At 41.9% G+C, this 11,170-nt stretch overlaps 1 protein-coding gene across 1 annotated transcript in view; it reads left to right on the forward strand.

The window, feature by feature from the left end:
* The window catches only part of GALNT10 (polypeptide N-acetylgalactosaminyltransferase 10), a 94,696-nt gene extending 87,795 nt beyond the window's left edge, over window positions 1–6,901 (forward strand). The window contains exon 12 of the mRNA XM_062587215.1: window positions 357–6,901. Within this exon, the coding sequence (XP_062443199.1) occupies window positions 357–524 (168 nt within the window). The 3' untranslated portion in view covers window positions 525–6,901. The remainder of the gene's footprint in view (window positions 1–356) is intronic.
* The last annotated feature ends 4,269 nt before the right edge of the window (window positions 6,902–11,170 follow it).

Raw genomic sequence — 11,170 nt, forward strand, 5'->3', positions numbered from 1 at the left:
TGGTGAGTAAGTTTTTGACAAATGCTCTGTCCTAGTCCTTGCAATCTGTATGCACAGTGCCATGGAGTGCCTTCAGCATAATGTGAGCCTCTAAGCTGGAGAATCTGACTTCAGAAACAGCCTTTGAGCTTCCCAGTGCAAATATGAGGATTGGGCTAGATATATTGTTAGGTAAGGGTAGGCAGCTGGTGAAAGAAGATAGTACACGCTGACCAGCCAGTTAAGTGTGCAACAAGTTCTTCAGTTACATGGCAGGTGATAAAATGGTTTGTCTTGGCTTTTAAGCTTCTTTCTGTTGGTTTTAAGTAACTGTGCTTCTCCAGTTGGCAACCTCACTTCAAACTTCTCTTCTCTAGGACAAGACCCTCTACCATCCTGTAAGCAGCAGCTGTATGGACTGCAGTGAGAGTGACCGAAAGATCTTTATGAATAGCTGCAATCCTTCATCTCCAACACAGCAGTGGATGTTTGAACACACAAACTCAACTGTCTTGGAAAAGTTTAACAGAAATCTTGATCTTTAAAAGACTGAGAAATATATATATTTATATATATATATACACACACATATATATATGTGTGTGTGTGTGTGTGTATGTATATGAAAAAATAAAACAATTATAGTTTTTACTGCGGGGGGTTACAAAAATTTTTTTAAGAATACTTTTTTTTAAACAGTTAATGAAGGTAAAAGGGAGAATCTCAGGAGAAGGTGTTAACTAGCAGGCCAGTCTTTATTGTGAAGATGCTGCATCCTTCTCTTCTGGGGATGGTAGGATTCAAAAGGCTTTTCTAGAGCCACTTCTGTGTTGAGACTGCAACAGAAGTTCTGTGTTTAGAGGAGCCTGAATGTGATTCAAACTTGTTTTTTGTGTGTGTGTGGTTTTTTTGTTTTTTTTTTTTTTACTTTTTTTTTTTTACTTCCTGTCTGTGTCTGGCATAAATGATTATTCTCCATGACCTTTGAAGTACAGTACTTTTTGTAGTTGCTTTACCACCTGCTAAAGCATTCACACACAGGCGTTTTATATTCCAAAGTCCATATAAGTAAAATCTTGAACACAAAATTCCAATCCTCCAATATCATGGGTATCCCCCACTCCCCCCAAAATGACATCAGAATGTAAAATGAAATGAATTTTCTTTGCCCTAAACCAAAAAACATTTTAAGCAGGTCTAGTGTTGTTATGTTTCAAATGATAAAGGAATGCCTTCTAAAGGAGGTGAGGCCAAGTGTTGGAGATTTCACTGTAGTTTTGAGCAATGAAGAATCTGTGTTTCTGGTCCATTCACTTTGCAGTCAGTTTGTTGCTTATTGTTGAATTCTCAAGGTGAAAATTTCACAGAGGGCTTCTAAGTGAATGCCGTTCTTACAGGTTCACTAAGAGCTTTTGTGTATCAGATTCCAAATTTGCCTCTCATTCAGCATCTTTTTAGCATGGACATCTCTAGGGTTTCTCAGAGTTATATCTAAATAAAGGCAAACTTCATTTTTCCTTAAGAGATGTGAAGGCTAATTCAGTTTGCAATTGGTGTGAGCAGATTAATTCAGGCTAAGTAAATCTGGGCTGAGATTAACCATTGGTCTTTGTTTGTCAGTCTGAAGTTTATTCCAGGCATGATTCCTGTGGTCAGTGGTGTATTGCTAGGCTTGAGGGAATGTGCTGTTAATCTCTGCTTCCTTCCCAGTGCCTACAGCACTGTATAGTTTGGTATGACTGGAAATCTGTTTACTTAAGGTGAGATGTGGAATTGATGGGCCAGTTCCATTGGTACCACAAAATCACAGATTGGTTGTGGTTGGAAGGGACCTCTGGAAATCATGCTCAAGCAGGGTCACCTAGAGCACGTTGTACAAGATTGCATCCAGGCAGGTTTTAAATATCTCCAGAGAAGGAGACTCCACAGCCTCTCTGGGCAACCTGTTCCAGTGCTGTTACCCTCATAGAAAAGAAGTTTTTCCTCATGTTCATATGAAACTTCCTGTGTTTCAGTTTGTGCCCATTTACTCTTGTCCTGTTGCTGGGCACCACTGAAAAGAGTCTGGCCCTGTCCTCTTTACATCTTCCTTGCGGTTACTTATACATATTAATAAGATCCCCTCTCAGTCTTCTCTTCTCCAGGCTGAACAGGCCTAGGTCTCTCAGCCTTTCCTCATATGAGAGATACTCCAGTCCCTGAATCATCTCAGTTCCCTGTCCATTGTGCAGTCAGTCAGCACTGCAAGGCATTTACCCTTCTGTTTTGACTGCAGGATATGTCAGATACTGAACCAGAATTGTCTCATCCTCAGAGCTGCAAAAAAGTACTGATACTGAGAGATGAAAAGGAGACCATTGGCTTCAACTCTATTTTTGAGTCTATCTGAAGTGAGTGCATATTAGAAAAAAACAAAACAAAACAAAAAAGCACACTGATTTAAAATGAAATTGTTACAAAAACAGATTCAATAGTTCATCAGACTTAAGTCTTGTACTGAAAATAGAAGTCACATTTTCTAGTAAAACTGTGAATCAGCATGCAGTTAGCCTTTTGTGAAGATGCTGCATAAAGCAGTAAAACTAGCCCTTTTCCAGCAATTGCCTGGCTGGACTTTGTCCAACTGCCCATGCAGGATAGCTACAGGAGGAGGCAGCATGCAGTGGAAATAAAAGCTTGAAACATTCTCAGGAAGAACAAGGTAGCTCTCTCCAGAGGGCTCTGATACAACATGGTTAATGGACTTCCCTTCTTTGGAGGGGCATGAAAGCTCTGCCCTGGGGTATCTTTCTCTTCTGTGAAATCAAGGAGGTTTTCGCCTAGAGTCAAGAAATAAGCAGGCTTCCCCTCTCCCCCCGCCATACAGAGCTCTAGAAATAAACCCTTTCTTATGTTGCTGATTGTAGGATTGTTGTCCATGTTCCAGACCTATGTTTGGAACTTGAGAGCAGAATAGGATAGCTGCCTTTTGAGCTGCCAAGTCTGACGCATTGACTGCAAGTTAGGTTTAAAATCACTTCCGCCTCTTGCTTCCTTGAGCTGAGCCTATCTCTGATCTGTCCTGCCAACTCACCTGGAATATGCAATTACAGAGCAAGGGAAACATGAGCAGCTGGGACTGAAGTTTGCAAAATATATTGGGGTCTCACATCTTGGGAGTGAAGAAAGGAAAAAGTCTCTTGACTAGGGACTTTGTGACAGTTTTGCAGCAGCATTTCTGTGAAAGTGGGACCAGTGTCAAATAGAGTTGACATCTTAAGTTCTCCATAACTGCAATATGTCTGTCATGAGGAGCCCTTTTCATTCCTATGAGAGAGAATATCAGTTTTTCTTGCTTTGTGTCTGGCTGTTGCTTTCCTTAAGTTATTAATGCTCTCATTAGTCTAGTAGTGCTGAGTCTGGATTGCTAAGTGGCCTGACTAGATGTCTTTATGTATGTTTTAAGACCTGTGGAATAAGAAGCTGTTTACCCATTGACAGTGCTAGTTTATTATAATTGAGACACAGTCAGTGAATTATATATATGAACTGCCGGTCATTCTCCTTACAGCTTGCAGGGTGTCTTAGTTTTCCAATGAGAGAATTAGCTTCTAAAATGCATAGTTAGCATTGTACTTGAGCTCATCTTTGGAACAGGGCTTTGGAGTCCTAGCTGCTTGGCTTACTGGATGCTTGCTTCAGAGAGAACTACAATAACGAGCAGGTCTTCTACCTCTTAGTAATATTAATTTGGTGGGAAAGGACAACTCTTAGCAGAATGCACCAGAAGATTAGGTAATACTGAGGCAGTTCCTGTTCGACAGCTGATTGCCAGTACAGGGAAACTGGAGCTTTGGTGGCAGTGGTCCCACCGTGTTCTTCTCAGTATGGTTGATCACATCAATTTTTTCAAACTTTGGGATTTGAGTGTGGTAAATGCCCCTCAAATTCTGTGCTGTTCTCACTGGCTCACTGGGCTTTGAGCCATATTTGTTTACATCAATTTTACTTTTCACTATCTTAGAGGCTTTGCTGACTAACGAGAAGACTTAATATAGGCAACCATCCACTGATTGAGAAACAGAAGCTGCATTTCATGATCTGCCTCTTTAATTGAGCCTTTGCTGAGCAATCTGGTTAATTATTCCGATTACTTTTGGTTATTTGTAAGCAAAATTGCTAAAGCATGAATATATAAGGAAATCTTCACATCTACATGCATGCCAAGAGTGGAGACTAAATACCAGTGATTATATAATGCAAAATAAATGCTTCTCATTTTTTCCCCGAAAGTATTCAAACAACTCCTATATCCATGGCTGCATAAATTCTGCTACTTCTAAATATCAGAATCCCAAACAACAGGGGAATCCCTGGATATGTGTTATGTCACATAATGATACTTTGATTTGCTCTTGAAGCTCTTGTTGATTTATATGGGTGCTAATCTCTAAGGCCAAGAAACAAAGTAATAGATTTTGTGCTCTTATATGTGCAAGGTGTCTTTTTTCATGCCTGGGAATTAACTTTTTTTTTCCACACCATAGCAGAAGAACATGTGAGCCTTACTGGAAGGGGAATACAGCATCATTAAAATAAAGATGTGCCTTTTTACATGTAAATGTACAGCAAATGCCTAAACTTGAACCATTTCCTAGTGCCTTGCTGGACAAGAGAAAAGAGGGGAGGAGGGGGCTAGGGGGATAAGGGTGTATGAGAGAGCTTGACTTTCACAGTGTTTGTGTGTGTGTGTGTGTGTGTGTGTGTGTGGTTTTTTAGATATTCAACTGTCAGTACAAAATTTTGGTGAAATTTGGAAGCTCCTGGGTTTCTCTATTAAACCAATATCGATAATGACTGGGGTTTTTTGTCACTCCAAATAGGAAGACTTGGAAGTTATAGTAGCTTATCTTGGCTTGGTACAGTATAATCACTAAAGCTAGACCACGGGATAACTTGGTTGGCTTTTAGTTGTTTCACCTCATAGTGAAGGCTCATGCATTTCAGCTACATCCAAGATTCTGTATTTTGTGTTCTAAATATCCAAATCAGAAATAGTCCCAAAGGCATATCAAATCTGTACTAGAAGAGTCTTTCAGAAAGTCAATGCCTTGAATAACTGGTAAACACTTAAAATGTGTAGTTCGGTCTCTAATACAGAAGTAGCAAGAAAGCAATTTCTGTGCATAAGGCTGGTTCCTTTACTGGATAATTCCAGTCAGCAAACTTTCCTGCTCCATTAGCAGGAAGCTGCTGTGTTGAGACAACAATGTATTGAAAGTCAAATAGGCACCACCAGTATGTAGTATTGCAAGAATATAGTGCTGTTGTAACTACTCTAGAAGCATCATAGTAGCTACACTGGCTTACATCACTTAAGTCTTTCTCCTACCTGCTAAAATTCATATGGGACATAACTGCTGCACAAAAAGAAAGTTTCATTTCAAATCATCTTTCAGGATATAGACAGACATTTGAGTGGTTTTGACTGGAGAGATTAGACAGCCTCATGCAGTCAGCCTGTAATGTTTTCAACTGAAGAGACTCTGAGTAAAGTTAATATAGGCTGGCTTTGCTAGCATGTGGGATTCAAGTTGCATCTGCATCTACTCCAGGTGCTCCATTTCATGTCAGTACTCTCCAGTAACCATCTGCAACAAAGGATCCTAATGGTGCTAAACCAGTAATTATCTGACAAGCAGCAATCCAGGTGTGGTTCCCATTCTAACAGCATTATTTAGCATGAGAAGCAGTTTAAATAGGTAGCAAACTGTTGTTAAAATGGTGAATAGCTTTAGGATAATCTTGGGGGAAGAGGGGGAGTTGTTAAAAGGCCTTTCATAGGCTATAGTAAAAGGGGAGCCAGAATCAGAGACTGGAGTACTGGGATCTGCTCCCAGTTCCTCAGTGACCTATCGCTTGATCCTAAGCAAGGCTAGTTTGCTGCATTTTCCAAGCCTATGTAATATTCACCTTAAGTGTTTTATTTGTTGACCTAGTGAGCATTGTGTCCATATCTTAAGACAAGCTGCAGTTCATCACCTGGTTGGAATGGAGGAGAAAGATTCAATGGGTAGAGAATGGGAAATGTGAGATCTGAAATTTCTACCAGCATTCACCACTGACAAGTCAATTCAATTCATTCCATATTCCTCATTAACCAGTCAGTTTGCCTCATCCACATTATAAATTTAAAGTATAACTGAAATAAACTGACCTCCTGCTCTGATTGTTCATTCTTATTGTCATGCTTTAACTTGGAGATCTGTGTATAAAACTAGACAATGACAGATTATGGAAATCCTAATAAAAATCATTTGCCTGTTTTTTGATTCTGCCTCTGCTAGCTGAGTATGCTCTTTTATTCACTTTATTCTGAGCTTTCTTGATGCTTCTGTATTACCCAGAACGCTTCAATGGTTCCAGCAGATGTGAAGGATTTGGAGGTTTTATTTAAAGCCCCCAGATCTTTGTGGTCTCTAAGCTAGAAGTTCAACTCTAGGAAAAAAAGTTTTAATCCCAATTAGCAAGCAAGCAAATGTGAACTTGGACAAGGAAACAAGATAAAAACTGATCAGGCTAATAGACTAAGACATTAGCCCTTATGATAACAGTAAAAATAGCTTTAGCCTCTAGGGTGATTAATGGACTTAGTTTTAAAATGCATTTTCCAGGATCTTGGTGATAAGGTCTAAGTTTGTCTATTCCTTGTACTGCATGCATTTTATCTGTGAAATTGGATGGTGTCTCTTGAACCAGTGTATATTTATTTCTGTGCATATTAGGACTGACAGCCTAATATCTGGGTGGTAAAGGACTCTAGCACTTTAATGTAGTAGCTTTCATAAATCGGGAATCATTGATCGAATGCCTAGTGTTTTTAAGGTTGAATGGATTTCCTTTTATAATATATTTAAAATAAATTTTTAATGTGTTTTCTGAAGCTGTGTATGCAGATATGACTGTCCCTGCCTGTTCTACTCCAGTGATTTCTCTACTACTTAAAGAACAAGCTTAGTTACCCTTTTCTCGTGTTTGCCAGGATAGATTTCCTGCAGTAGTGCATTGCTCTCCTCTGCCCTCCTTGGGAAATGTGCTTCCCTGCTTCTCTTTGTATTGGGCATCAATTGCAGGGTTTGCTGTGTTCATATATGAGTGCCCAGTTAGCTCACATCTGAGTGCTGGATTGGGCATACGTGGTAAGTCCAGTTAGCTGGGAGCTGCAGTGTGGCCTGTGTTGGTAGGAGGCCATGAACTGCCATGTGCTTGTCACAGCTGCTTCCCAAGACAGCTGTTAAATCAAGGGAAGCACCCTATTGCTCCCCAAAATACCCTACCCTCAGAGGAGCCTGCAGTGCCCTGGCTCAGACAGTTAAGAGCATGAGCTACTAGGGCAGGAGACGCATGAAACCACATGTAAGGAGACGCATGGGAGATACTGGAGGAGATGTGGAGGGAGAGATAGCTGAGGAGATGTGCAGCTAAAGACACTTGAGCCAGGAGGTGCTCCTGGCTTTAGGGTGCAACCCTGAGGATTGCAGCCCATGGGGAACTCATGCTGGGGCAGGGACATCCCTGTGGGAGTGCTGCCTAGGAGTGACTGTATCAGGGTGGGGATGTCCCTAGAGGCTCACCACTAGTGCGGGGGTGGGGACAGCCCTGAAAAGTGTGGCCCACAGAAGATTGGGGACACCCCTGTGGGACTGCAGCCTGCTGGCAACTGTGCCAGGGTGGGAACAGTACGAAGCATAGAAGAGAGGAGGAAACTCAGTAAGAAGCACAGAGACCATTGCGCACATGTCTGATCTCCTGTACTGCTGTTGTCTCACCAAAGGAATTGGGACAGACTGAGCATAACCTGCAGCAAAAGCAAAGGAAATTGAGACTAGGAAAGGGGGAAGATAGGTGTTTGGTCTAAGATGAGCCAGGAGAAAGAGAAGGAAAAGTCTTTAAATAAGCATTTACTTTTTTTTTTTTTCTCCATGCCCAAATCAGGCAGTAGGAGTTTGTATTAACTGGAAAAAACAAAAAAAAAAAACTGAGTAGGAACTGCTGCCTGTGAGGCTCTGTCTCTACACAGTGGTGCATCATCCTCCACCATGACCAGCTAGTGATCAAGCTACAGCTAACTTTTCATAGGGAGGAGCTTTTGAGTATAGCTGGTTGCTACTTTGTATGGGTAAGTACTTTAAAGAGGCTGAGGTGGGATGGTGCTGAACCTTGCAGGCACTTTTGTTCCCCATAACACTGGCACGCTGTCATGCCTAAATGGTGATCCCTACAGTCCCCGCTGGAGCATGAACCTTGCAGTCCTCTCGCAGAGCTCTGCAAGGGAGCCGCTCTGAGAGGGGACACCTGAGCAGCATGATCCACGGTCACATGCCTGGGACAGTTCCTTCCGTGAGTCTGCCATCAGTCAATGGTTTGAGGTATTGCAAAAAGCTTTTTTCAAAGCTAACTTGTGTTTGCTGCTGAGATACACATTCATGAGATTAAAAGGTTAAAATCACCTGAGCCTTGCGCGTCTTGTCTGAACTGTCTTTTGTTACAGTTCAGGGAAGTTCAGCATCTCACAACTACTGCACAGCTTAGGGATGGTTGAAACTGTCCCTTTCATTTCTCTGCATCTCTGCCTTCGGAGGAATTGTTGGTCCATCCACCCTATTACTTAACTGCATGGAGTCAGACAAAAAAAAAGCAGTAAAATAAACTGAGGGGGAATAGACAATAGCATGTGTGAAGGAAGTGGAAAGCCTCTTCCTCTAAGGAGCAGCAGAGAACTGCAAGGAGTGCTCCTAATGGAAGATTATGTGCCATGGGTCTTGACTGCAGGAACATTTCCCATGTGGGAGCTGTGCCAAAAGCTGTGAGGTGGTAATGCACATTTTAAGTATTTTAGCAATGTCACCATGGACTCAATATAGGCCACCTAGAAAAATGCTAAAGAGAATGGGAGTCGGGAGAAGGATACTACAGCAGTGTTTCCCTGAGCCCTTACAGTACAGAAAATAGAAACAGTCTGCTGATACCTGTCTGGAGGTAAAAAGGCTTCTTCCCAGCACACGAACATCTTCAGCAGTACAGATCTTTCGGAGAAAACGTTTCTGTCCCAAGAACTCTATATGACTCAATTAAAATAGTAGGCAGCAGATGACAGCTATATAGCAGATGTATTTTAGAGGACAGCACTGCTCCAGTTTTAAAGATCTGTGCAAGTTTCCGTAATTTGATTAGAGGGCTGATTTAGATGGGGAAGCTATTACAGCTTCAAAGGCACTAAAGCTGCCTCCATGCTGATGGGTTTATGAAACATTGTTTCTCACTTCATTGCTGTTCGCACAAAGAATTATTAGATCAGGTTAGTGATAGATACCTAATAAAATATGTCTCTGTGAAGCAGTTTATTTTATAGCGAGCTAGTTCCAGACTAGCAGACTGTCAAATCTTGAGGTTCTCATGAGGATGTGCTGAAATGAACTGCAACTATATGAAGATGTCCACATGCTTCTTTTTTTCAGACTGAAAAAATGCATTGTTGTGTTAGGCTGAGCTAACACAACACTTAACATTTAATCAGCAAATCGACAATGACGAGCAGTTTTTTCCCTTAGTAGGCATTGCAAAACAGGTTAGAAAAAAAGATATTCATTTGCACAGGCCAAAAGGTTACAGCCAAAAATGAAATACAGAGTGAAAGTAAGTACCAACCTGTTCAAGCACTGATTGGGCCCGATTTTTCCAGCCGCTCCCACTGTCCCATGCAGCACCTAAGGAATTTTCTCTCCAGCAGGGGCAGGAGGAACTCCCAGCTTTTGCACACTTTGTCTCTTGTCTACTTGCTTGTTGCTATTATCATCTGTCCCTGCAGTCTGTGCTTTCAGCTTCCAAAACGTCAAGATAGTCCTCCTGCTTGACAGTCTAAGACTTCAGCCTGCTGCTTGATTTTTATTTGTAGTGTTATAAAGAAAAACCTAGAAAGCTCATGATGGAGAGCTCTGAGACCTCCACACAAGTGCTGTCGTCATCAACAATGGTGTTTTCCCTTTTCCCAAAAAAAGGCTTTCTCTTTTTTTTTTTTTTTTTTTTTTTCAGAAGGGTTCATACTTCAGGTAAGCAATTCAGCTAAGTGCTTGAGGGTAAACTTGTTTGCTTTCACTGGAGTGGCCAACTTCTGTGAGTGTTGTTCCCAGGATTGCTCACCATGGTTTTCTAGCAATCACAAGGACAAACAGAAGCGATTCAGTGGCTGAGTGCATCAGCAATAAAAACTAAGACAAACAGGCATAACTTGAGAAAGAGTATTAAGACTGTGCCCTGTACTCATGATTTATTCTGAAACACATTTTTTATTGGCAGCCTGGAAAATACATTTTTAGTGTTCCTCCGCTTTCTTGTTGGGAGCAGGCAGAACAGGTTGCAAGATGCCTGTGTCAGTGTTACTCTGAAGCAGGCTCGTCTGATCGAGGGCTTTGAATGGCCTCTTTCTTTCAAACGTATTTTGTGTGTGCAAATTCAGCATAGTCTATCCTGTAGTAGACCATATTGTTCCACATGCATGATTTGGGACTTCCAAGATATTTTGTTCTAGAGAACTTTTTTCTATTTGTGCAAAACATTTTCTTCAGGAAGACATAGTCCTTTCCTATTTGCATCTGCCCACATACCTTTTGACACATGCAAACGCTGCCTGGTATTATAGAGGTGGCAGCATTTCCCCACAGATCAGTAGGGATTTCATTTCTTTGTGAAGAGAAAACAAATGCAAAGCTTCAAGTCAGATTTCTTTGGCACACACTTTTCCAGGTCCAATCATTTCACCATCTCTGACTTTTAAGTAGAAAAAACAAATCTTTAACATTTCAGCCAGGGACTCCTGCTTACACTAGCTACATCAAGAGCCTCACGTGCTGCTGTAGCCACGAAGATACTTGCAGAGTACATCCAAGTGAGTTTTTTGCAAAGGGGACTGTGCTAGAAACACACACTCAGCCTGGATATCTGCTTTCTTTTGTGGTGTATCAGTGATGCTGATGCAGCTTTTGTCACCTGGAGAGAAATGTCGGGTTATGACCCTGCGGCCCAAAGGCTGAGGCAGGCGAGCGCTGCAGCCAAGGGCTGGCGCTTCGCGACGCGGTGCGGCTGTCTCTGCCGAGCAGGGCGCCGGCGCCTCCCGCGCCCTGCGGGGCACCGCTGCCCTCTCCTCCCGGTCGAC

The sequence above is a fragment of the Rhea pennata genome, chromosome 14, assembly GCF_028389875.1.
Source record: "Rhea pennata isolate bPtePen1 chromosome 14, bPtePen1.pri, whole genome shotgun sequence".
Lineage (NCBI taxonomy): Eukaryota > Metazoa > Chordata > Aves > Rheiformes > Rheidae > Rhea > Rhea pennata.